This window comes from Varanus komodoensis, unplaced genomic scaffold (assembly GCF_004798865.1).
Source record: "Varanus komodoensis strain SLA01 unplaced genomic scaffold, ASM479886v1 scaffold4, whole genome shotgun sequence".
NCBI lineage: Eukaryota > Metazoa > Chordata > Lepidosauria > Squamata > Varanidae > Varanus > Varanus komodoensis.
The window spans coordinates 56071819-56099543 of record NW_025335941.1 but is presented as its reverse complement, the minus strand read 5'-3'; the positions used below and the strand labels follow the sequence as shown (position 1 = coordinate 56099543).

Here is a 27725-nt window from a genome sequence, read left to right as displayed (position 1 = left end):
ATGATGATGAAGGTGAACAGGAAAAATTACAGGGAAGACTCATAAGAGGAATGGAATTCATAGAAATAACAATGAATATAGACCTGAGAGCATTGTATGTGCCAGCAAATGCATGATAATACTCAGCTCTCAACAGCACCAATCCATGCATAACAATCTGCAGGAAATTTCCCAGGGGGAAGGGAGGGAAGCCGCACAGCAATTTGCAAACATAACTTGAAACACAATTTCCTTGTTTCTGCTCTTTGTGGTTCAGCATCACATTCCACAACATATGAAGCCAACAAGGAGGAGAGGATTCTGCGAATTGAACAGGACTAATGTAGAAGAGTATTACATTCAAGAAGCATCAAGTACCCCAACAAAACTCATTTGGAATTTATTTATTACACTAACGTGCCATACCCTTAGCCAAAAGGCTGAGCTCCTTACAATGGTATAGCAATAAAACACAGCAGGTGAATGATGGGAGTTGCAATTCTGACACATTTGGGGGGGGGGACTACTAATTGATATTATTTCTCTTGGACTTTTTCCAACTCTATTTTTTCATTATTAATAATAATATTTATTTAATTTCTATACTGCCCAACAGCCAAAGCATTCTGGACAGTTCACAAAATACCAATCTGTTGCTTTTCTGTGCAGTGGTAGCTACATATTCTTGGATTACATAGAAATGTTGCAAGTAAATATATACATTGGGAAAACAGGATTCTGCATTTTAGTCGCGAACTAGCCTTCTCCCTGCATTTAACAAGGAGGCAGTGGCTGGGTGGAAAAGGAAACAATATTCCTTCTAATGGGCTATAGAAAGCAAGACCTTATGAACACCTCCATTTTCTAGTCTGAGAAAAAGAAAAAATCTATTACATCCATTTAGAGCCACACATTTCACACACAGTATGTGTTTATCAGCCCACAAAAACCATTTAGTCATCAGGAAAATGGATTAGTCACAGCTAGATGCCTTTTCTAGTGGCTCTATATTTTGCAGCATTCCAACAAGCAATTAGTACAGAACACTTGGAAAAACAGACAGATCAACTGGCAGCAGAAAATCCATGCCTACGTGGACTAAATCCCTGTCAGCCAGTGCTGCTTCTCGCCCATGGATGTGCCTATAGAATTGCAGCCTGAATTTTGTTTTCTTCTTCCATAGGCTTCATCTAGTTTTCTCTCTCAACCGCTTTCTCCACCCAGTTGTGTTGGACTACAACTCTCATCATGTTGGAAATGATGGAGGTTATAGTCCAGCATGATTGGAGGTCAACATGATAGAGAAGGCAGGTTTAGAACATGCTGAAAGGGTTTCTTTCTCTAGGAATGCAGTCAGACAAGCACTGACATTGAAAAATAAAAATAAAAATTCTGTCATGAGACGCTCAGCAGAGGACAAGAGACACACTCACTCCTTATGACTAGAATATTCATTTTTAATGCAATGGATCAATGTTTTGTCCTGTGATTCAACAGGGGGGTGGGGGTTAACAAATGTGTGTGCACATTCTTTACAAAAACAAAGCTGGGGTTGGATCCAGACTTAGCCATGCCTGGAGTAGCCCCACTGAAATCAACAGAATTCAAGTTAGTCACAAGCAACTTAAGTCCCATGCATTTGAATTTATCTACTCCAGATGTGGCTAAATCTGCATCCAACCCCTGGAATGTTTCCTCAAATGAACAGAAAGTAAAAAACAGTTTACAGCATTTGCAACTATGAGACTATGAAGACTATGATGCCTTACGACACATCAAACATTTTGTTATTATATTTATATCCCATCTTTTTCCTTTTCCTCACAACAATCCTGTGAGGTAGGTTGGGCCGAGCGCCTGTGACTGGCCCTAAATGACCCAGTGAGCTCCGTGGCTGAGTGGGGATTCAAACCTGGATCTCCCGAGTCCCAGATCCACACAGGAAATGATCACACCACACTGGCTCTCTTGCCCATCTATACCCAGAAGTTCCAGCTCAGACTGGCAGCAGGACTCCATGGGACAAGACTGATTTTTCCCCAGCCTCTGCTACCTGGTTCTTCTTTCTCAGTAGAGATGCTCGTTGACCCACTGGGCTGTGGGGCACCAAGTTGCTTTGAACCAGCTGCAGTAGTTTCTATCAGCCTTGCCCAACCTGTGGCCCTCCAGGAGCATTGCACTGCCACTCCCATCATCCCCAGCCAGCATCACCAATAACATTGCTCGCCTTGACATGTAGGGTTGGATTTGAAGGCCACCCTCATGACCAGCCTGAGTGGCAGGTGATAAAGGTCAGCGGCAAAGTGGCTGCCATTAGCACCTTGGCCGGCACAGGTGCACTGGGATTCACTGGAGTCAATGCAGTTCGTCCTAGTTTTGAAACCATGCCGTCCTCAAGGGGCAACTAGCCAGGCATGTGCATGATTCCAAATGTGGCTTGCACCATTTTACTTTAAAACTGTACTATCCTTTTCTGCAATTAAACAAGGGTGTTTATTTCCAAGCAAGGGTGTTTAGCATTATGGAAGCAGAGGTATCATTTTATCTCTGTAGTTATGATAGCACAATGAACTAGACAGTGCAGATGCTCTGAGTATTTTTTTGTTTTTTAAGTTAAGCTCGACAAAGTATTTGTGTGTAGGGGGAGTGGGGCATGATTGGCAGCATTTGGCAAACAGGACTTGTAGCCATAGGCAGTCTCCTCCATTAATTTCAGATTCTGCAAGTGGAACTCCCACCATCCTTTGCATTTCACATAAGTCATGTGGTGGACTGATCCAGGGCTGTGGTGAAGAAGGAGGGATGCTAACACTTTCACCCTGAATCATTTGACTGTGGACAATTGCATCACCTTCCATCTCCTGCAGTTATTTTCCCACTGGTAAACTCTACAAACACAAAGCTATGTCTGCAGGTTTAATCAACTGGGACACATAGCTTCTTTAGGGAAATTTTTAGTAGGAAAACACAAGGCATTAAAAAACACAAAAACAAAATCCCACAGTCCCAATCTGGAGTGGGGTCCCACTGCAGCATGATGGATCCACCAAATCCAATATTGTGTGTTCGGATTAGCAGCACTTCTTCAAGATCTCAGTAGAGGAACTTCACATCACTTGTTAATGAGAACATTATAGAACGTTGTTGTTGTTAGTCGCGAAGTCGTGTCCGACCCATTGCAACCCCATGGACAACATTCCTCCAGGCCTGTCTTCCACCATCCCCCGGAGTCCACTCAAGCTCACACCAACTATAGAACATTATAGAACATTATCTCACATAATGAGAACATTATAGAAAGAACTTCCTTTCTTATAACTGTTACACAGTAGTTCCTAGTATGAGCATTGTTTGCAACGCTATCTTCAAGACAAATTTTCAATTTAGAAGCACATGTCCAAATGAATTGTTAGCTAATTTCAGCCTTGGTGAAAGAACCCAAGACTCTGGAAGAAAACAAAACACTCAACACTGTGGATTGCTCATACATGTTTTTTAATTTTTTAAAAAAGTTTACACTTCTGAAAAGGGAAATTGTCCCAAGAGGATGGTTGGATGGACACACTCACAACACAAAGTCGATCACCACAATTTTGAATTATTTTTAAATGTGTACCTACCCCTTCATGCTTTCAGTGACATTTCCTCACAGCATATGCACGTAAGACTAGGAACAGATCTCAGTAAGCCCTGTGTGTGGCTTCGGGAAATAGCCAGACTGCAATGAGTTCAAGGGAGTGGGCATGTTCCTCTTTAGCAACAGCTTCTCAGAGCAAACCTTTTCTGAAACTGAGGGGCTTGAAAAGTAGTGCAAAAGATGGCATGGCAGCCTACTGCATAGCAAAATATGCAACAAACACATGCGAACTCTTGCATGCCCCCAACATGTTTGATTCTGGCCAATATAACCTAATGCATGTTCACTTGCTACAACCACACACACACGCAAGTCTGACCTGCCCCTTTTTGAAAATCTTTGCAACTCAGATTGACAACGTGGGAGAATGCATTTTCAGTGTGACATTTTATTCATCAAAATATGTCAGTGGTGGGTCTTTGTAAGTTAGACCCTTTATTCCTGAAAGGCATACACACACACACACACACACACACACACACACACGAAACATGCACTGTCATCTTAGAGAGAAAGCAACTATTTTAAAATCTCAATTAGTAATTCATAAATGGTAGTTGCTGATGTCTATAGTCCTGTTTTCTCCTAAAACAAACATTTATACTGCTGTGTCGAGAGAATAGGTTTTCTCTATCCATTCCTCCCCTTGGTAACATAGCATGGTCAAGGTTCCTTGGCAACTGGTATAAAACTAAAGTCTTCCCCAGATCAGAAATGGAGAACACACAGTCACAGTCCTATAACTGCTAGAACTATTTAGAGCATGCATATATAGTTCCATGGACAGTGCCCAATGTAATGCTACCACTAATGTAAATTAGGCTGTTGTCACATAAATGACCTCTAGTGGAAGGAAAACAGCCTTCCTGGGATGACAGCTTTTCTGGGGAAACTTGTTACATCAGCAAATGTAATTTACATTAGAGGCAGGGTCAGGTTGGATGCTGCCACACGGCTGAATTAAAGCAAACCATGTATTTTTCAGAAGGCTTCAAACCAATGACTAGTCCTTTTTGGTGTTCTTGTGCCCATACCTACTTTCTCCTGGCACTTGAGTCTTAGCTTAGACTTAAAGTTTAGACTAAAATATGCAGGGGAGGCATATTTGTTTCTTAAATGCTTACACAGGGGTAAATGGTCACCAACACCCAACTCTATTCTGGCTGATAGGTGTGACACACAAGGAGATTGAGGCTTCCCTCCCTCCCTCCCCCATTCATTCATTTACCTTTAAAGAAATACCTTAAAATAAAGAATCAAAGGAAAAAATGCAGATATTGTAGCTACTTTTCTTCTTAACAGCAGCATAATCAACAGCCTTTATTTTGCTTCTATGTTTACTAAGACCAATCCGAGATGCTTAAAAAGAAAAAATTAGCACAAGTCCATTCAAAATCTTGATAAAATATACAAGGGAAGAAAAAGAAAGAATTTACAAAAAATCCAATATTTAACTGTTCCACATTATTCTTGGGTCTCCTATTTGCTTCTCCAGGGCTATTAAAGTCCTTATAAAAATACAATAATCTGTGTATGGATGCTCTATGTGAAAATACATTGCATTACTTAAAATTTACCAAAACCAACAAGGATCTTAAGAACTATGCCCTAAATTACAATGCTAAAATGTATCTATACGAACTGATTTTTCTGACTCATGAATGTAATTTGGGCAGAAATACAGTAAAGGGAAAAAAAGGCATGTTGGATGAACTTTGGCATCTTATTCATATATTATTTATCCATATACTACCTCAGTGATTACTTACTACCTATATTAAAAGAGAAGCCAACTGCTTAAGCATTCAACCAGCTCATCAAAAAGAGTCATTTTTTAAATTTTTAGGAAAGCATCCTATGTATAAGCTGACTATAAGCTATCAACCCAAAGTAGGGGGAGGCAATTTGTGATCCCCTATGCTTTGGGTACAAACCTCAACAGCCCTAACCATTACGGCCAAAAGTCAGAAAATGACAGGAATTACAGGTCGAAACCTTTCATATGCCACATATCACCCAACCCTGGCCTAAAGCTATGTACACGTTTTAAGGCCCCTTTTAGCAAATCTTAAATGTTATGCTCAAAGAAGGAGTCTATATACCCAAGTACTTAGCGGGCCCTTCTTAAGCAACCAGTAACATTAAAACCACTGAGAAGATTTAAGTTTCAATACTAAACAATGTCATCTCAGACAAAGAGCACTTCCCCTTTTAACTAAAGTATAAGGGATAACAAAACTGAAAAGCAAGAGCACTTAAAAATAGTAAAAACAAAACATTTAAATGTTTCTCAGCCACAGGGCAAAAATACCTAGCTGTGTGAAAAAGGCATTTCATTAGCTTCCTGGACTTTTTTCTTTCTGTAAAGAGTGAGAGGAAGGAAGTTTGGGCTCCGGAAGCTACCATTTCCACTGGGTTGAATGCAGAGTTGCACCTCCATCCTGGGGAGGGACCAAAATCCAGCAAGGAGTCCTGCTAGAGGGTAAGGAGAGGCAATTTTTGCAAATTCCCAACTGCCTGCACTATTCCAGATTACTAGAGATTTCCAGGAGGCACTGTATCTGCAGGGAAAAGGAACTTGCAAAAATCACTTCCACTTCTTCCCCTTTGTTCAGTCTCCTGTGTTTTCATGCACTTCCAGTGATATTGCATGTTTCAATTCTCCACCAAGGAACCAATGGATTTTAAGGTCATATGTAACAAACAAGGACATATGTAACCACCAAACGATTTGGAAAAAAAAAACCCTTGCATATCTTAAGGTAACTGCAGAATTTTGGGAATCATCATCTGTTTCTTCTTGAAGTTGAAGCACTCTTGAATAAATCCTCCTGTAAATGAATAATATTTCATTAAGAAACCAGCAGTGTTATATTTTCAAGCAATCCAGTTTGAACAGATCAGCATGAATACAGAACCATTTATTATGGAATCTGACCTCCCAGTAGAATTCTTGACTATGGCTCATGTCAGGAATTGGAAAATTAAACTCTGTGCTTCACGATTTCACTTTCAGAATCAATCAGCAAAACAATAATATTAGTTTAGAGAAATCTGACACTCCTGAGACATTAGTTTCTGATACAAGTTAAACCTCTCAGAAAAGTGAGGCGTTCTGAGAGATCCTTGACAAGATTTCTTTTCTTTATATAATTCCTTGGAGTGATGGACCATACCTGTGAAATCTACAATTTACCCTGATGACCAAAACAAACGAAAACAAATAACTAGCTGGTAGTATTGTTTATTTTTTTAAGAAAGAGCAGTTCACTAATGCCCAAGTCACTGCTGAACGTTGTGGGTCTGCTACCCCTAGCAGAGGGTCTTGCTATCAGAGAATCTCATCATATGTTCTTGTAGCAAGGATAGTAAGCATGAGAGGTGCAGTTCAAGCGATGGTTCTAGACTGGTTATCAATGGCAGTGCGCAATTCTTGCTGGCACCTGCCAAAAAAATTCAGTGCACATGCGTGTGGTTTATTTACCATACATGTAAGCCAGGGACAGGCAACCTTTGGCCCTCCAAGTTTCCTCAGGTTGCCGTGCCCCCTTCCCACAACCAGCAATTGTTAAGATGGTTCCTTGGCTTCTGTGCAGTTTTCCTCATTTTGATTGGTCAACATGCCTCACTTAAGGCTTAGCTACTGGTAGTAAGAGTCTATATTTAGCATATGCTATTACTTTTAGAATGTTTGATCCTCCCCTTTTTGCCTCTGGCCTCCCCGCCACTGGAATGGGCTCTATAAGTCCTTCTCTTGGGAACTGCATCTGAAAGTCATTATATGCTTTTTGGCGCCAGGTCAAGACCTTTTTATTTAATCAATATTTTAATATGTTTTAATGGGAATTGAATTTTATTGTTTGTATTTTATTAATTGCAGCCAGAGTGGAATTATCAATTTATCTATTTTATTTTGACTTATGTTGCAAGATACACCCAATATAAAGATAAAGATACACCCAACTGAATGCAGAATTCCAGAGAATAGCTAGAAGAGATAAGAATGCCTTCTTAAATGAACAGTGCAAAGAAATAGAAGAAAACAATAGAATAGGGAGGACCAGAGATCTCTTCAAGAAAATTGGAGATATGAAGGGAATGTTTCATGCAAAGATGGGCATGATAAAGGACCAAAATGGCAGGGACCTAACAGAGGCAGAAGAGATTAAGAAGAGGTGGCAAGATTACACAGAAGAACTATACAAGAAAGAGCTTAACGTCCCTGATAACCACGATGGGGTGGCCACTAACCTCAAGCCAGACATCCTGGAATGTGAAGTCAAATGGGCCTTAGGAAGTCTGAGCAACAACAAAGCTAGTGGAGGTGACAGTATTCCAGCTGAGCTATTCAAAATCTTGAAAGACGATGCAGTAAAAGTGCTACACTCAATATGCCAGCAAACTTGGAAAACTCAACAGTGACCACAGGATTGGAAAAGGTTAGTCTACATTCCGATCCCAAAGAAGGGCAATGCCAAAGAATGTTCAAACTACCGCACCATTGCACTCATTTCACATGCTAGCAAAGTGATGCTCAAAATCCTACAAGCTAGGCTCCAGCAGTATGTGGACTGAGAACTACAAAAAGTACAGACAGGATTTCGAAGAGGGAGCGGAACCAGAGATCAAATTGCCAACATGGAAAATCATGCTGGATCATGGAAAAAGCTAGTTAGTTCCAGAAAAACATCTACTTCTGCTTCATTGACTATGCTAAAGCCTTTGATTGTGTGGATCACAACAAATTGTGGCAGGTTCTTAAAGAGATGGGAGTACCAGACCATCTTATTTGTCTCTTGAGAAACCCATATGCAGGTCAAGAAACAAGAGTTAGAACTGGACACGGAACCACTGATAGGTTCAAAACTGAGAAAGGAGTTCAGCAAGGCTGTATACTGTTGCCCTGCCTATTTAACTTTTATGCAGAGCACATCATGAGAAAGGTGGGGCTAGATGAATCACCAGTTGGAATTAAGATTGCCGGGAGAAATATCAACAACCTCAAATATGCAGATGATACCACTCAAATGGCAGAAAGTGAAGAGGAACTAAAGAGCCTCTTAATGCAGGTGAAGGAGGAGAGTGCAAAAGTTGGCTTGAAACTCAACATTAAGAAAACTAAGATCATGGCATCTGGTCCTCTCACTTCCTGGAAAATAGATGGGGAAGAAATGGAGGTAGTAACATTTTATTTTCCTGGGGTCCTAGATCACTGCAGACAGGGACTGCAGCCAAGAAATTAAAAGACGCTTGCTCCTGGGGAGGAAAGCTATGGCACATCTAGACAGTATACTAAAAAGCAGAGACATCACCCTGCCGACAAAAGTGTGTATAGTCAAGGCTATGGTTTTCCCAGTTGCAATGTATGGTTGTGAAAGCTGGACCATAAGGAAGGCTGAGTGCCAAGAGATTGAGGCCTTTGAATTGTGGTGCTGGAGGAGACTCCTGCGAGTCCCTTGAACTGCAAGGCGATCAAACCGGTCAGTCCTAGAGGAGATCAACCCTGACTGCTCTTTAGAAGGGCCAGATACTGAAGATGAAACTCAAATACTTTGGCCACCTAATGAGAAGGAAGGACTCCCTGGAGAAGAGCCTAATGCTGGGAGCAATAGAAGGCAAAAGAAGGGGACGGCAGAGGATGAGGTGGCTGGATGCAGTCACTGAAGCAGTTGGTGTGAGCTTCGGTGGACTCCAGGGGATGATGGAGGACAGGAAGGCCTGGAGGAATGTTGTCCATGGGGTCGCGATGGATCAGAGACAACAACAACAAAGCCCTATTCTATATTAGTTACACACTGGGGTTTTAGGGACTCTTGTAAACTATCCAGGGAACATAACTAATGGGGCAGTACAGAAATGAAACAAATAATAAATCTGAAAATGCAAGCAAGCTCTTTCATTAAGAGAATTAAACAGCTGTTGCCAGGTTTGAGCAGGTCTATCTATAGGCAAAGTCTGGCAGTAGTCACTCCTAAAGCAGAGTCATATGATAATCTGGAGAAGCAAAAGCAGAATAGTGTTCACCAGGGAACAGAGATGGGTGCCTCCTTGTATGTTTGTTGGAATCAAGTAATACGTTTTTAGGAAGTTAATGGGCAACTCCCAGCATTCCCAATCAGCAGCTAGCCATCACACTTTAAGCTTGTGTCTTTCTAGAACTTTTTGTCACCTTACTTCTTTCTCTTCCTGGCTTACAAACAAATGAAAACTTGCATGAATTGGACCACTGGAACGCAATAGGGAGAATTCTCAGAAGCTTATAGTTTTCAGTGTCTTTTTCACACAGAGGTTCCCTACTGTTTTGATCCTTTTCAGAGACAGTGGACAAATGGCATAAAATGGCCAATATTATGAAAACATTATGGAACAAGTAAACCAATGCAAAGGAATATAACACAAAACATTCTACACTGATATTTTGTATACTGGTTAGAGTTTGTTGAAGGAAATGCATACCTCATCTGAGTCAAAGTTTACTCCTCTTGATGCCAGGCTCTGTGAGTAGCTTTTACTAGATGCTGATGTGCTTGATAACCTAAATATTATAAAATGGATATGGCTGTCACCATCAACACAAAGCAGTAAAAATAATTAACTTTATTTACTTTCCAATGAACTTTCCAGTAATTTAACTTTATTGGAAGTCACCAATACTGCTTCCAGTTTGTTTCCAGGCCCAACTCAAGTGCTGTTTCTTACCAAGGTCCTAGATGACTGGGGAAGGATTAAGGAAAGTTTGCCTCTTCCAAAATGAACCTACCATAACTTATTGTCTCCTTATGAGGCTCTGTGCTCTGCCACCAATACAAGTTAGGGCCTTTTCTGGGATAGCACCCTGACTGAGGAGTTCCCTCCTTACAACAGATTGCTCTCCATCCTTAGCTTTGTGCATGTCCTGCCTTTGTTGCATCTTAATTTCAGTGGGTTTTAAATGTTCTCGTTCCTCCTGCTCCCTGGGATGGGATGGGATGGGCTACTGTGCGAAAAAGAGTGGAGGGGGACGGCCATATGGAATGTGGGCTGGTCCACCAAGACTGGTGCAAGCAGGAGGCTGTGCCTGGCGCCACCGAGGGAATGGCATGAGTGGTGGCGGCGGTGGCGGCAGCAGCAGCAGCAGCGGGGATAGAACTTCCTCCAGGGAAGACTGCTGAGAAGGAGCCTGGGAGGCTTGCTCAGGCAAACTCTAAGAAGGACCATGATGTACAGCTATTGGGAGGGCGCTTGGAGCAAGGGAGTTTCTCAGGGACAAACAAACCAGGTATGGCTCTCAACTCCATGACACAACGTCCGCAGAGCAGGGCTATTGAATTAGAGGATCAGTGTGCAGAAAGGAGGCATGCTCATTTCCAAAAGGCCCCTCCTAAAAGTACATGGCCCTGACATACTCATAAAGAAAATTTCTAGAAGTAAATATTAGATTATGTTCAACAAACTATTCTGTGCACTCTCACTGATTCATTCTGGATGACTGTGCTGCCGAAAAGCACTTTGGTGAATAAAAAACCTTTTGCAAGGAAGGGTCTGTGGCTTTCAATGTGCAAAGGGAGGGAACCTAGCTCACAACAGCTGGGGCTTGGGGAGTCAATGGAAGCACCCTCTCCAGCTGCCACAGCATACATTCATTTAAACTGATTAACTATTATTTCTGCATAGCTATTTTTTATTATTTTTCCTATGCCCAGTACATTCCCATTTCTCCTTCTTCAGCATGTTTTTTAAGCAACTTGTGAGATAGTGGAAATGATTGGACCAACCTTGGATTTGCAGTAGAAGATGGGGTAAATGACACTTCTTTTGAATCAGAGTCATCATCTTCAATTACCTAGAAGGGAGTACAGAATAATGGCATATACTGGTATTTCCAACACAAGGGAGATATAACATGTTTTTGTCATTCTGTTGCTTGCTCATTTTGTTATTGTCTTCTGCGTTTTTCAGACTGATGACCAGATGGAGCATGATGTTTTATTGCATTACAACCAGCCTTCCGTTATTTGGAAAAGTGTACATGCTAAATAAAAATGTCTACAATTTATGCCTGGCTTTGTTGCCCTAGTCAACTACTGCAGTTCCCAGCCTACATCACTGCAAGCCCCATCCCATGAAGGGAACACCCTGACTTCAGTGCTGCCACTCAAAGGTGCCCCAGCATGTCTGCATAGCTGTGTCCAAACCAATCCCCTTTGGCTTTTCTCAAGCGAAGGGCCAGTGAAGAGAGTAGGCAGTTGAGTGCCATTATTCTTCCACCCTTTCCTGAAGGGTTGTGGATGTTTCTGAGCATCTTTCAGAAGCAGTACCCAAACATTCCCACCCCTCCCTATCCTGGAGCAGGAAAGGAGGGCATTGCTGTTGCCTCTCGGTTTGGCCAAGGCTTTCCAGGTGCCTTGCCATGGATTTTCCAAACAGCCTTCTTCTGCACTTTGGAGCTGAAGACAGGGCAGGGACTGCCAAGTGACTGGTGGAATGATCTCCACCCACTTCTGCACTTGCAAAGGCAGAAGAATAGCTGGCTGCTTGTCACATTCACCAGATGGCAGCACCATACTTGCCATGGTGAGCGGAAGCCTTGTTAAATATACATGTGAAATATCTTTACATACAGAAGAAACTTGAAGATATATGTATATATAAAATAACTAACCACCTCTGAATAATTCTTGGCAGGCACATTTCGGGATGGCTGCTGCCTCGATGACTGAAAAGCTAAAATAAATCAGAGTAAGTAGCATTAGCGTAAGCTGTCAATATATACTAAGCTCTTCTGAAGAACTTCATATCCTAACATCCTAAGCAAAACAGAGATGGAAACAGTTTCCAATATCAAATTTGCAAAGTAAGCAACTGACAACACAAAGCATGCAAGCTTTGAATATGTATTTGAAAATATTGGTACAAAGACTGGGTTTCTGAGGGGCATTTCCAGAAAGACAACTCACTGGTATCTGATGCTTACAGATCATATGACGTAGATGCTTATGAAATATGCAGGGGAGGAGAGGGGGCAGAGGCAAGGATTCATGCAGCTTCAACCAGTGTGCTAAACAAAATGCTGGGGAAATATGCAAAGTAAAGTTTTTTTTAAAAAGAATGTGAAAGAACATTATCATCCAGAGCAAAGTAAAATTAGAGGTCCTTGACTAAGGCAGTGAGCAAAAGCAGTATATTCTAGTAGAACTGTTTCCAAAATGCTCTAAAGACATCCAATTAGTATATGCACAATTACTTAAGCACCAGGCATAACCATGGATTAGGCTAAATAATGTTTGCTGTTAACCAGGATATGAAGCTAGTTTCAAAATTCTGATCAACACTGAATCCCAGGTAGTCCTGTTGAACTAAAGCAGGGAAGGGACTGGTGAGAATCAGCTATTATCTCAGGGTCGTATTCCAATCCATTTTCCTTGGTTATGTGTTTAGGTATGCTATATATGCACCAACTACCTTCAGAGGCTAAAGGATTCTGATGAATTCTATAGGACTCTGAGGGATTTTCATGCTGGTATAGCCAGCACTCCTGTTAAACCACTGATGGCTGTATTTGGTGTTCTAGGCATAAACAGAACACCCCAGACAAAAAATTTGAAAGACAACCTTTACTGCATGAGTCCTCAAACTGTGGCCCGTGGGACGGATCCGGCCCATCATGCCCTTTCATCTGGCCCGTGCCGCTGTCTGCCAACTGCGCACGCGCTTGCTGCACATGGGAAGCTGTGGCTTGCTCACTCGGAGATGGTTTCGGATGGTTTCCCAGCGAGTCCAAAACCATCTCCGAGTGAGCGAGCCACCGCTGCCTGCCTCCTCCATGCATGTATGCTCGCCAGTGGCTCGCTCGCTCAGAGATGGTTTTGAACTCTCCGAGCGAGTCACCGCCCCACGCCCAACACCACCCTGCACACACCCGACGACGCCTCACTGGCACACGCACCCAGGTACCCCCTCCCCTCACCAGCCCGCGTGCGTAGCCGCCGCCTTCCAACTGGCCCCCTATTGAAAAAGTTTGAGGACCCCTGCTTTACTGAGTCACAATACACGTTCTTCAGGACTACAGTATCTCAACACAGGAGCTTTTGTTAATACAGTGGTACCTTGGCTCATGAACTTAATCCGTTCCAGGACTCCGGTTGTGACCCGAATTGGTCATGAGCCAAGTCAAATTTCCCTATAAGGTTCAATGTAAATAAGGTTAATCCTTTCTGTAACTATTTTTTTAATCAGAAAAATTTGAAGCAAAGTGACAAAGAACAACAAAGATTGCGGCCATCTCCCCCGCAAGCACAATCATGATCACGGCTACAGATGGGGGGAGGGGGGGAGCCAGGCGCAATCACGGGTACGCTTGGGTAGGAGATGGGTGCGATCGTGTTGGGTGGGGGGGGAGATGGTCGAGATCACAGTTGCGCTCATGCAGGAAAGATGGGTGTGATCTCGGCCATCTCCCCTCCCCCCAGCACGATCGTGGCCATCTCCCCACTCGGGAGGGGGGGATAGCCATGATTGCGGTCACCACCCAATGAGGAGTTCACGACCTGAGTCAAAATGTTTATGAAATTTTTGTTTGCAACCCAATTTGGTAGTGAACTGAAGCGTTTGCGAGCCGAGGTACCACTGTATGCGTTTTAGTTCATTACAGGCATTCTCTTGAACCTTTGTCCATTCACATTCCACCTCTGAACTAAAAGTTGTTTCAAGTCAGTTGTCAAAACAACACGTGCTTCAGTCAGTTATCTTGATATTAAACAAAGTTTCATCTTAAATCAATTAGGAGAATTAGACATAAAATCAAGAGCCACCATAGCACTGTGATTACAGTGCTAGACTAGGTCCTAGGTTCTAGCCCCAATTCAATCACTGAAGCTCATTGGGTGATTCTGGGCCAGTCATTGCCTCTCGGTTTAACCTACCCCACAAGGCTGTTGCGAGGCTAAAACAGAGAAGAAGAACCTGTAAGCTACCTTGAAATCCTTCCTAGTAAAAGACAGAATATGAAGATAAAATAAAAAATGCTGTAAAAAATCCATAAAAAATAAGAAAAAAAATGTTGTTCAAATTCAAAGACAATGAAGACACTACACTAGCCTCTATCCTGTGCATTTCCTAGCTAATACTTTTCATTCTAGCAAGTTATTTTATTTGCCAATGCCCTGTGGTGCCCTTCCTTTCTTCTAGTTGCTTAGAACCCTCATTCAAACTTGCGATTTGTAACAAATCAAGTGGAAGTACTGATAGGGGTATATACCTAGCAGTAGCTTCTACATGTAAAGGCTATTTATTTTACATAGAGAAGTTGCATACAGAATGGTCTATCAGCAGATACTATACAGGCAGACAGTAGGAATACATTTTCTTGAGTAACACCAGCTGTACAGTTAACTATCCTCCCCATCCTAAATAATGAAAGTTACCTCCCAGATGCTTAGTAATGGGAGGAATACCAATATCCCATTTCTTTAAAAGTGTTACTCATTATCATGAAAATATCATTTGTCAGAAACATAAACACAGGGATGAGACCGTTCAGCAAACCCAGATACCAACTCTGCTCCTCTCCATCTACTCAGGCAAGAAAATTACAACAAACCTAGTAACATTAACTGCAGTTTCAAGGGTTCTTTCCCATGCTCTCTTCCAATGCAGTCTGCATTCTACCACAAACAAGGCCTCCACTCAAAAAGAATGCACTGACAAAGATTTCACATCAGGAAAGGCAAAATTCAGAAAGTTGCAGGAAAATATTTCAATCTCTCAGGATACTCAGTTGATGATATGGAATGATCTACAGTGGTACCTCAGCTCACGAACTTAAGCCATTCCACGACTCTGGTCGCGACCAAAGTTAAATTTCCCCATAAGGTTCTATGTAAATAAGGTTAATTGGTTCTGCAAATTTTTTTTTATCACAAAATTTTGAAACAAAGTAACAAAGAACAACAAAGTAACAAAGTACAGTACAGTAGAGAACACTAACCTAGGTGGGGAGGGGGAGATTATTGTTTGGAGGGAGAGTCCAAACCATAATCGTGCGATAGCGAGCTGAAGGGGGGGGGGGGGAGACAGGCACAACTGTGATCACACTTGGGGGAGACGGGCGCGATCGAGTTCGTACGGCAACATGGCCACGATCATGGGCATCACCCAATGCGAAGTTCGCAAACTGAGGCAAAATTTTTCTGAAATTTCTGTTCGCGACCCGATTTGGTCATGAACTGAGGCATTTGTGAGCCAAGGTACCACTGTATTCCTGAACAAAGGAAATTCCAAGGGAGACACCAAGGTGAAACTGTTGCCTAACAAGTTAAAGAAATTTAGCTTTATTACTTATGGCATGAATTGAAAAAATGGGTTTCTACCCCACTGAACATTTTAATTAACAGAGCAACACAACAGTTCTTGTGTTATCAACAACACTGGTTGTGAATGTTCCCTGTGCTTATTCAGCATAATTGCCACAGAACATATTTTGTGCATTTCACCAGTTACACTTTCCTCCTATACCTATTTGCATGTGTGCATATTTCTGCCAAAGGAAAACAATGCTTCATGCACTAGTGATTAGATGAAGTATTTCCCCTGCATCTACAGCAGGCATCCCACTTAGAAATGGCCACATATGTAATTAATGGCACATCAAAACCATACCAAACAGAAGATTTTCTTACGGTACCATGAGAAAGTACAATAATCTTAGACATGCAAGTCAACTGCTATTACAGCAATTCACTTGTGTTCTGAACATACCATCTATGATAGACATATTCTTTATAGGTGTGGAGAGAGGCTTATATGTTCGACTGCTGTCTTGCTCAGTGCTTCCTGAAAAAAGAGTAAAACAGATATTCAGAGCTTATATTTCTTCACTTCAATTAGAAGGCCACCATTATACATTGACAGAGTGTACTATGTTTAGACAAGGGAGACCTGGGATCAAATATCCATTCAGTCCACTGCAGGTCACTATGTTTGCAATGCAATTAAAAATCATGGTTTTAAAAGTCTAATCCCAAGGTTGCCACCACATATTTCTGAATGTCTATCACTTCACAAATAGCAAAAGAAAGTGCTAACTTTAACCCTACCCCAGATTTCCACCATAACCCTAAACTGGGCACAATTCCCCATGCATCATACTGATTTCTAAAATCCTCACTTTCCAGAGTTCTTCCTGCAGGAGCACCTTAGTTTTTCTAACCCTAACCCTACCCTGGATTTCCACCATAACCCTAAAATCAGGTAAGATTCCCCATGCATCATACCAATTACTAAGCTCCTCACTTTCAGGAGTTTTTTCTGCCCAGATCATTGTATAGCACTCTCCCATGCAAAGGAAAAATATTGCATGACATTGCAAGCAACTTTTCCAAGAAAGTAAGTGTAAAAATACTATTGGTCCAGCTCTAAGCTTTGAAGGCACTTCATGTGCCTCTCACAAACCTAGCCACAGGAGCCTAGAGTTATGGATAAAGACCCAGGTCAAGAGCAGGCAACAATATGGGGCTTTTGGACCCATACAGCAAACTGAAAAATACCCTTGGCAGCACCATGAACTAACTGGCTGCCATGGGAAGCATGACAAGTGACTTGCTCAAAAACTGAATACGAATACTAAGCTGAATACTGTAGTTTCAGTTCACAGCTGGTGTGCAAATCACAGGAATCCTTCCTGATTTTAGGGTTATGGTGGAAACCCAGGGTAGGGTTTAGGTTAGGAAAACTAAGATGTTCCTGATGTTTCTGAGGGCTGGAATGCAATCGGAATGGCAAGAAACAGTGAGCTGGGCAGAACAATGAATTAAGAATACTGAAAGTTCTCTGGGGAGGCAAGATATAATAAAGCATAATCAGCTTTTAAGCTGTTGTGGTCAAGTGCAAGACTACTGGCCTGCTTTTCCTCGTCGAGATCGTCCTCTGGCTGTGACGTTCTGTCCTCTTCCGCCTCTTCCTCGACCTCTCCCTCTGCCTTTTCCCCAGCTCGGTGGTAAAGAATCATCTGAATCCTCATTAGCTCTTTGTTCAGAGGTGGCCAAGTCCATGAGGTCATCATCACTAGCAACAGAAGCATGGTCAGCTCCCTGGGATCGGTGGGCTTTGGCCCTGCTTAGAGCCTGAGAAAAATTAAACAGCCCACATTAAAGACGGAAGAATCACTTCTCACTTTTTGAGCAGAAATCAAAGTTTCATCTGCATCTAAGAAGAAAAACTTTAGTGTATGAAAAAAGTCATAAAAACATTAAAAGAAAATAAAATATTGAAACAAAAGCCAAAAGCATTATTACATACATTTTGGAAAGAACAGGAGCTATTATATTCATGATGAATATCTATTTCTTTAAAAACTTAAGCTAAGTAAAATACATTGGTGTGTTCAATTAATCACTTTTTCAAATTGCTCAGCTTATGGAAATTACCTCACGAACTTCCTCGTCCTCTTCCATGGTATTCTTTCTTCTTGACTCTCTGAAACATTTTACCTGCATCAAAGTGGTAAAAGGTGAATTATGGTCACCATGTAGTTTAGTTTTACAAAAACCAATTCCCTAACCCCAACTTTTTTTCTATCTTCTGCATGCCCTCTTCCTACCTGCCCTCCCTTCCTTCCAATCTCTTATTTTTTTCTTAAAGGCAGTTTGCAAGACCACTCAGCCTTTATTAAAAATAATAAATGGAGGAACATGTGAGATCACCACCTAAACTGTAAGGTGTGAACTCCATGACACACTGATGAATCCTGCAAGATACCCACAGCGAATAGGCCAGCAACAGCGTTGAATAACAAGATCAGATGTTCGTACCCAGGGGTAAATTTGGAATGCCCAAACATCCCTCAAAAGCCCTGCGGGGACGTTGCTCTATTTGGCTGAAGGCATGTAAGATGGTAGGAGATGATACCTTGCCCATTATGATACAAATGAAAGAGAGAAAAAGAATAAGAAAATAACAGGAAAAGAGAGAGAAAAAATAGGAACAAAAGAAAGAAAAAAAGAAAAAGGGGAGGGAAGAGACCAACATGGTACAAACCCCTTCCCAACAACTGTAAAAGTAAAATGCTTAACTCACATTTGTAAGAGTGCTGTAATAGAAAATGTCATTTTTCTGCTCTTGAAAAACACTATAGGCATGTTAAAGTATCATTTTGGTATGTGAGTTACAGATGGACAGATCAGTCTAACTCTAGCCTGAGACAATATCTGGGGGTTCATTTATAGATCTATTCCCAGTTTAAGAATATTTTATCTGAGAATATACAGTGACATATTTTAGAATACACATTTTAAATGCATTTTGGTATGTTTTTGAGTCAAGACCTGCATGCAAAATTCATAGTGCATAGTGCAAGGACAGCTACATTCTGCTCTGCATGTTCATCTTAAAAGTTCAATATCAGGTCAGTTCAATACTGGAATTCACAAAGGACAAACTTCTCTAACACAGCTAGCCTAATCTACTAAAAGAAATAAACAGTAAATTAATGATCACATTTCAATACATATTCCTCTTAATATGTAGAATTAAGAGCCAGTTATGGCCCTTCAAGTTAACCACATTTCATATAGTGCCTGCTCCCTCATTTTTCTACCACATACTATTTTTACAGCTTGATTTTGGATCCAAAGATGAAAAATCACATGCCTTGTTATCGGAAAAAATAGCCAACACTTTACATATTATTTTGGTAGAAGTGCTAATTAAGCACATAGCTGAACTTCACCTTGATTTATTCAATATTGTCAGTTTCTTAAAGGTATTATATATTTAGTCAACTTAATACACAATAGTAATGTTTTATTTTCCACTCCAGGGTCAACTAGTTTTCAAGCAGTTCTTTTCAAGGCAACAGAATTGGTCTAGAGTAAATGGGTCAAGGATTGCAACCAAAACAAAAACAAGACAAGTCACCCTGTACAAACCTCTTCATCAATTTTTGCTTCTTCTGCATCTATATGTCGTTCCTTCAGAAACCGCTGTGTCTTTTCTAGCTGGAATTTCACCAACTCTTCAATTGCATCTTTCTCCTCCTTATCCACAAACTCTTGCACAGCTTCTCCCATTCCCCTTTCAGTCAGAAGGGAAAGTTGCACTTTCTTGGGAGAGATAAAAGGACAAGTATCTTGCTTTTATCTGTAGCAAGCAATCTTAGGTAGCAGCATTATTTAATAAAGGGGAAATATTCATAAGAGAAGAAACATAGATACTTTAAAGTAAGCTGGAGGGGTTTTCTTGTTTTGTACTTATTGCTTACAAAAGCACATGCTATAAAAATTAGCTTGAGTTGGTTTAGATATAATACCAAGCTCTGGGATGCTAATGTGAGATGGGAAGTACGAATTGCTTGGAAACAGTCAAGGATACAGACTAATTGTTTGTCAAGACCTTCATGAGTTATTAAGTGAACCACCAACCTACTGTGGGCTATTATAAAGGTGGATTGTTGTGTTGTCCAAACAAAGTCATTACTACTCTTCTGGTTCCTAACACACAGGGAAACAGCAAATTCAATCCACTGGGAATGAAGAATCAGTGGATATATGGCCCTACAGAATGGTATGTACCTGCAGTTGTGTTAGCAATTCAGTTTTAAATCCAGCCGTAAACCTGCAAAAGTTTACCTTCTCTGCTTTTTGGAAATATTGCTTCACAAGATCTTCTACCCTCAGGGTTGTTCCCTCAGATGTAGGCTTGTGGACCAGATTTCCAAAGTTAATCTCAACTTCTAAAAAATGTAAAAGCAAAGCAAATGTTTGCCCATTTCAAGTAAACACTTTTACCCCAAATGACAATTACATTAAGACAAAACACACATCTGAACCTCAAAAGAATTCAGAGCAAGAGCAAGCAAGCATGAAAAAATATCCAAATTTAGCACAAGAAATAATTGTCATGCTTTAAAATCATTTTATAGAACTTATTTCACACACACACATTATTCAGACCTAGAATCTATATATCAAGCATAGAAGAATTTTATTTAAAGCTACTAATACCTTAAAGAAAGAGGAACATTTATTATATGTATTTCTGGCTTAAATGCCACTCAAATTAGTGGGAACAAATGAAAAAAAAATCAACTTTCACTGATGAAAATGAGCTCTATTTTCAACAAAAAAAAACTCCTGCAAAAAGAAGTCCTATGTTTCAGAAACAGAGAGTTAATTTAGTTAATAAGAGCATTTGTTTTGTCACTAGAGATCTGTTATTTTATAAGTAATATTCCTACTGCAGACCTTCTACATTCATCCACATCGTAGGTATTTACATATAGAACCTTGCATAAAACGCAGGTCTTTGCTTGTCTAAACTTTCTACAGAGAACACAGTTAACTGCTATCTCAAAGCTGCAGAGTTTGATTCAATTTTCAGTCTGTGTTCTTTTTAAAAGCAGTGGTAGCTTCTAAAGGGGCCTTTAAAAATATAAATTAGACTACTTTGAGAGAAGCCATGCACACCAACTTTAGCAACATTTCTGATCACTGAGCTTTTTAAAAATAGCATAGCAACCAATAACTTGGAAATAACCTTATCAATTAGATTTCAAATTGTCAGAAAAATTAATAATTAAAGTGTTTAATGAGCACTCTTGCCGATGTAGTAGGTGCGAGCAAACAGCAAGTATAGAACATTTTTCAACAATTATTAATGTACACTTTAAAAAAATCTAGGCATACTTCATAGCATCATTTGGAAATGGCATGCGAGCACCTAATGGAAAGGGTTTAATACATGCAAGTGATGCATCAAATGCATATGGTTTAAACCAATTATCATTTCAAAAGGCAGATACATTTTTTATGTTGGTTCTTTAATCAAACTATCCTTAAAGAATGGCATGTCAATTTGCTCTCTGAAAATAAGTAGGGCTTCACAAACCTGATAAACAAACTAATCAACCTATGAGGCAAGTTGATACAACACTGCTGACCAACCTGATTAACCTTCGCATTTTCAGTAAAGATTAGCCCTAGCTCCTCTGTTTAACTACTTGGACATGTATGCATGCATGAGACAGAACACAAACATGAAAAGGCAGCATTCGATTACCTTCCTCTAGGCACACATGATGCTATATAACTCAGAATATGCTGAGTGCTAACCACCCACAACCATTTCTAATTCCACTCTCTATTTAGCATTCATCTGACAACCAAATGACAACCTACTGATTTGCCAGGGTTAATACCAAGTCCAAAAAGCACTGCTGCCACACCTAGGCAAAGTTTCTAATCAGAGTCTTTAGCCACGGGAAGTTAACATTCATGCAATACTACCCGCTACTCCTATGCACACCAGCTGTCACTTTTTCTCTATCCCTAATGCTATCCCTGCAGAATGCATGCGGTTTCTACTGAAGACAGAGAATAAGGACATGCAACAAACTAATGGAGCAGGTATTCTCCAGTACTCTTAAAAGATGAACTGGTGCAAGATTCCTGTACAGACTTGCTGCTGGAGGCAGGAACATGCTGCAAGTCCTTGCTGCACCAACTGTTTCAACAGTATTATATCAGCTTTTCCAGAGCTCTTGAAGCCCTGGAGTTCATGTCTACCCTTTGATACCTATGCTGTTCAACATAATCAAAGATGACTTTACAGAAAATATAAAGGAATCTACTTAAAATGAAAAAGTTCAATTCCAAGATCCATTCCTAAAGGTGCTTAGTGCTTCCTCTTGTAACTGCCCAAACACAGTAAAAAAAAAGTTTGCTGCCCGTTACTTCTATTTTTAGGCCCAGGATCCCAATCAAGCCTTCCTTCTCCTTTTGTTTGATAGTTTTGCTGCTTTTAAGCAGCTTTCCCCCTATTCTAAAAGCTGAACTGTTTCTCCGTAACTTAAAGCCATTAGTGCCAGTAAAAAGATATGCCGTCATTTCTGGCTCTGCTGCTTTTGCATTTGGCACAATCCACCACCATCCCCAAGAGCCTCTCCAAAATGGAATTCAGCCATCAGGGGGAAAGAGGCTTAACATCCATGTTCTATTCCATTTTTGAATTCAGTTTTTACCATTTTTCTCTTTTTGCTCCCGATGCCTGAAAAAATGTACGATATCTTTTGGATTAGCTATTCTGTCTGCATACTTCTGGCTGAAACGAACAATGCTGAATGGTTCAAAGCCTCCACTGTAATCTACCTTCAAAGAAAAGAAAAAAGAAAAGATGTAAACTCTGCAACCATATATCTGAAAAAAAGTCAATATCCATTACTTAAATTGGATGCACTTCTGAATATTTAAGTAGCTAGGGACTGGTTCTCAAGAACTGATCTCAACATCAGTTTTCTGTTTGGCACATCAGAAAACGTTCTGAACATTGGAAACTATACTTTTGATAATTTTAAGTAGCAAGCTAAGGGCATAATCCTATGCACATTTAAGCAAAAATGGGGCATTCTGGGGGTTGCAAGCCTTTTTTTTTCTTCTCTAAAGATGCACAGGGGTGTGCTTTCAATGGATTTTACATTACATGATTACTTCCTTTAAGGTCCTCACATTCTGTACCCCTATGGCATGCACAGGAAAGTTCATTGACTACAACTCCAATAAGCAAGACAAAAGTTCAAAAAGGTATATCAAGCTGAAAGAATTTTAAAACACTCAACACTATACTTTAATTAGTTGTTTGCTATATGGATAAGTCAAATATCTAGTGCTTAATCTTACTCGTAATCTTATTAGAGGTTTCTCTGGTTGTCGTGGATTCACAAGACGCTCTCTTTCTGAATTGTCCAGCATAGTTTCAACCTTAATAAAAGAAAACTCCATAAATGGCTATATACAGAAACTGCCATTTCATCCAATCATCTTACTACAAATAAGATTATAAATACTTATTTTTGAAAACACAGAATTTTGCTACATAATTTTTTAAAAGTCAATTTCCCTGGGCACATTATTGTGATCACAAGCCAATAACACATTTGTATGAAAAGCTGAAAGATTAATTTCTAATTCTACTAAAAGTTTTTCAGCAGAAATATGCATCACTATTAGACTGCTATGCCCAAATTGTGCTGAGAAACACTGGGTGTTCTGGTGTTCCTTTAAAAGCCATGACAGGCATTACATGGGATATGTGCATTCTCTTGCATTTGCTGAAGAATCATTCCCGCTAAGATTGACAGCAGCTGGGTCAACACCGTCTCATGGATCTCCTGCCATTTCTTCTCACCTTCCTCTTTCACACTTAATTTATACCCTGTCCTTGACTGTCAGTTCCATCATCCCTCCTGCTGCTTTATTCATTTCCTTCTCTACAGCTTCCCTCTCATATCCTCTTCCTCCTTATTCCCGTTTTTTAAAAATATTTTTATTACCATCTTGCTCTGTAAGCAACTTCAGCTGCTGCATGTGCCCATCCAGTGCGCATGGTTCAGTTATAGTACAGGGTGATTAAGCACCAGGCACTCTGCAGCACTGGGACCCAACTGCAGACTAGCACAGACCCAGTAGTGGGCCCCAGTGCAGTTGGAGAAACACTGTGCTAGGTCTCAAGTTATACAGTGTAACAACCATCCAACACTAAAGAGAACCTCAAATCTCTACTAAGACTGAAATGGACACAGCATACTACTAGCTAGTGGACAAGCTTAAGTAAGTATCACAGAGTGAAGAAACACTGAGAAATCTGTAGTGCTATACAGGAAACCACACCAAGTAGGAATCTATCCAATCGTTAGTTAAGACGATGCCATTAATGCTTCACTGCAGATCCTATTTATTTTTTAAAAATTACCTTCTCCATGCAGAATGCTTGTATTGCTTGTGTTACTTTAGGATTGTCAGGATTAAATATGCCTGGATGGTCAGCAAGAACAATGTCCTCTATGTAGAGAGGTCGTACTGTCTGGAGAGGAATCTTCTGCATATTCATTTTTTTGCCTTTGATTTGTAGCAAGCCAACATGCCTGAAATACATTGAATAAACCTATTTAAGTAATGGGAGAGTGGTAAAGTCCCACTATATAAAAACCAGATCTATTGTCATTGTTATGTCTACAATGCTATTATAACAACAGCTACAGCATTTTATAGCCTCAACAGGTCAACAAGATGATCAAGGCCTGTTGTTGTTAGTTGCAAAGTTGCATCCAACCCATCACGACCCCATGGACAACATTCCTCCAGGCCCTTGTGACTGTCCCCCACCATCCCTCAGAAACTACTTAAGCTCACACCAACTGCTTCAGTGACTGCATCTAGCCACCTCATTCTTTGCCGTCCCCTTCTTCTTTTGCCGTCAATTGTTCCCAGCATTAGGCTCTTCTCCAGGGAGTTCTTCCTTCTCATTAGGTGGCCAAAGTATTTGAGTTTCATCTTCAGTATATGGCCTCCTAAAGAGCAGTCAGGGTTGATCTCCTCTAGGACTGACCAGTTTGATCGTCTTGCAGTCCAAGGGACTTGCAGGAGTCTCCGCCAGCACTACAATTCAAAGGCCTCAGTTCTTTGGCGCTCAGCCTTGCTTATGGTCCAGCTTTCACAGTCATACATTGCAACTGGGAAAACCATAGCCTTGACTATACGCACTTTTGTTGGCAGGGTGTTGGTGTTGCTTTTTAGTATGCTATCTAGATTTGCCATAGCTTTCCTCCCAAGAAGCAAGTGTCTTTTAATTTCTTGGCTGCAGTCCCCATCTGTGGTGACCTTGGAGCTCAGGAAAATAAAATCTGTCACTACCTCCATTTCTTCCCCATCTATTTGCCAGGAAGTGATAGCACTGGATGCCATGATCTTAGTTTTCTTAATGTTAAGTTCAACAAGATGATCAAGGCCTATACCAATAAGGAATTCAGATTTGTAACTATCAAAATGTTATCTACTCATTATTCAAATATGTAGTGAATGGAGAAGAGGCACAAAACCCTCCTTTACTCACTCAAATTCAACTGTATCAAATGAATACAGCTCCATACTTTGGAAGGCAAATACTGCCTCTGCACTTCTGAGTCCCTGGATGGACTGCTTCAGAGCCTTTTGGATGAAGTGTTGTTTGATGCCAATGAAGGATAGCACAGGGTGCTAATTTTTTATGTGCAATCCCTATCTCAAAAACTATGGCACAGATAGCAACTCTACCAGAGATGTTTTCTTCTTTTAGTATACTGGAGATTAGCAAGGATGGTTCAGTGTTTCTCCTATCTTCACAGGAACAGTGGCAGCATTGCTTTATTTCAGTCTAGTCCCACCTCTGGAGGATGTTAGTGGGGGTGGGGCATAGACAAGGTCAAACTTCTCTTAATTCTCTTCTCTATTTCAGTAAACTGGAGTGTGCCAGGATCATTTACATCTGGAGAGTCTGTACCAACAAGGGTGGTCAGGGTGCTGACCCCTACAGAGCTTACTACATAGTAGGATGAGAGGCATAGGATGGTCTTAGTATTCTGGCTTAATCTGTCCCAGTTAATTAGACCACAGGCCTTTTTCTTGTTAGTCTTTTTGAAGTTGATCAGATTCTGGGACTCGGGTACGAAAAAGCAGGTAGAACAAAAGTATAGGTCTTTGAGAAAGAGGGTTTTTAACACTAGAATTTCTTGAATATTCATAGTGAGAATCCCAGGACACCTTGCCCTGTTTTTACCTTCTGAACAGGCCCAAAGGGTGCATGCATGCGTGCAAGCAGCTAACTTAATGGTCTTATTAAACAGGAGTGGTTAAAGTTTCAAGTTTCAATTTTTTACAACTACAAAGTCCAATCACTGAAGTACACTGCAAGACATAAAATTAAATCTGAGCCTAGGAATTTGAGTAACAGAACTAAATGGAGCTCACAGCCTTCCACACAAACCACAGCAGGTCTCTTCCCTCCCAATTCTTCCCTAATTCTAGCAATACAATGGCAGGGGGAGAAGCCATGGTGTCACTAATAAGCAAATAGAAGTAAAAATGTTTGAAAATACCAATCTACTTTCTGTCCACTCTTTACTGAATATATAACAAAGTTTTATGTTAAGGACATACTTTTTGGCAGCTTCTCCAGGTGACAAAGATGTAACCACTGAACTTCCCGGCTGGGAAACATAGAAAAGTTGCTGCTCATTCCGAGTTGGGGCAATTTTACATTCATGCTCATGACCCCAAATTACAAGATCAATAAAATCATCTAGAAACTGTTCTGGAATGTAGTTAGTTGCTCCATGTTTACTCCTGTGGCAAAGAAAATAAGTGCAGTTGCAAAAATAAAAATGATGTTTTGCACAAACTGGAATTTAGATACTGACATGTATTCCTACAATATTAATTCCATGGTCACTGCTGCAAAATACGGTGTATCAGCTAGGTTTAAATATTAAAAACTACAGCCTCAAGAGAGGTACAGATACACTGAAGGTAGCAAAAATACTTGCTGTTGTATTCCTAAAATCAATCCTAGTCTATTTCTTCACAGAAATTGATATAAGCAAGGTTTGGGCTCACCTAAAGTGGTTCTTAGCATGCCATTCAAACAAAAGCACACTGCTTATTTGTGGTGAGCAACTGACAATCTAGGGAGCCCAGTACTCTGCTCATGCATATTTTAAGCTTCCTTGTTCAGAGATAAAAATCTATGATCCAAAATGTTTATGTTCCTCCAAAAATACTCCCATTCATATCAGTTAGACAGAGCTGTTACCTCAATTTGCCATCCCACTCTTTCATTTAGGGCTCTCTAAACTAAATGATGCACTGAAAATATTCAAGTTTTAGTCCCCTCTTGCCCAAGTTAGTGAATTAATTTTAAAATGTGCTGATAAAAGAAGGATACAAACTCATCGCCTTCCCGAACAGTAATAGTACCTGTTCTGGTGAATTACAAACAGATTAAACCAACTATCTTCATCTTCTTTTGGCCTCAACATGGTTACTTGCTTATTCACAAACATTCGGTACAGCCTTTCATCTGGAATAGATCCTGGAACAGACATAATTTTAAAAAGACCAATTAATAGATTTTTCATACACAAACATGCTGACAAATACACAACTGTACAACGAGATTACCAGTGTTCAGAGAAGGTCTAAAACTGTCTTGTGGTTTGCCACTTGGAAATTCACATGCAGCAAGAACAGTTATCCCAGGATAAGCGCTCAGGTTTAAGGTTAAGCCCAGCTCCCAAGCACAGGATTTGATTCTGATTCAGAAAAGGGAG

The 27725-nt window shown here is 40.6% G+C and overlaps 1 protein-coding gene across 3 annotated transcripts in view; it reads right to left on the bottom strand.

Annotated features, from left to right (window-relative positions):
• Positions 1–3457: 3457 nt before the first annotated feature.
• Positions 3458–27725, bottom strand: part of MRE11 (MRE11 homolog, double strand break repair nuclease) — a 31988-nt gene continuing 7720 nt past the window's right edge. For 2 of the 3 annotated variants that reach the window (XM_044442343.1, XM_044442344.1), the window contains exons 7-20: positions 27373–27487; positions 26557–26742; positions 24335–24506; positions 23263–23343; positions 22608–22734; positions 20218–20321; positions 19519–19692; positions 18019–18081; positions 17493–17715; positions 16352–16426; positions 12258–12319; positions 11371–11438; positions 10073–10151; positions 3458–6447 (exon numbers count right to left, since the gene is read on the bottom strand). In XM_044442343.1, the coding sequence (XP_044298278.1) occupies positions 6403–6447; positions 10073–10151; positions 11371–11438; positions 12258–12319; positions 16352–16426; positions 17493–17715; positions 18019–18081; positions 19519–19692; positions 20218–20321; positions 22608–22734; positions 23263–23343; positions 24335–24506; positions 26557–26742; positions 27373–27487 (1574 nt within the window). In that variant the 3' untranslated portion in view covers positions 3458–6402. The remainder of the gene's footprint in view (positions 6448–10072; positions 10152–11370; positions 11439–12257; positions 12320–16351; positions 16427–17492; positions 17716–18018; positions 18082–19518; positions 19693–20217; positions 20322–22607; positions 22735–23262; positions 23344–24334; positions 24507–26556; positions 26743–27372; positions 27488–27725) is intronic. The other variant, XM_044442345.1, reaches the window with a different exon arrangement.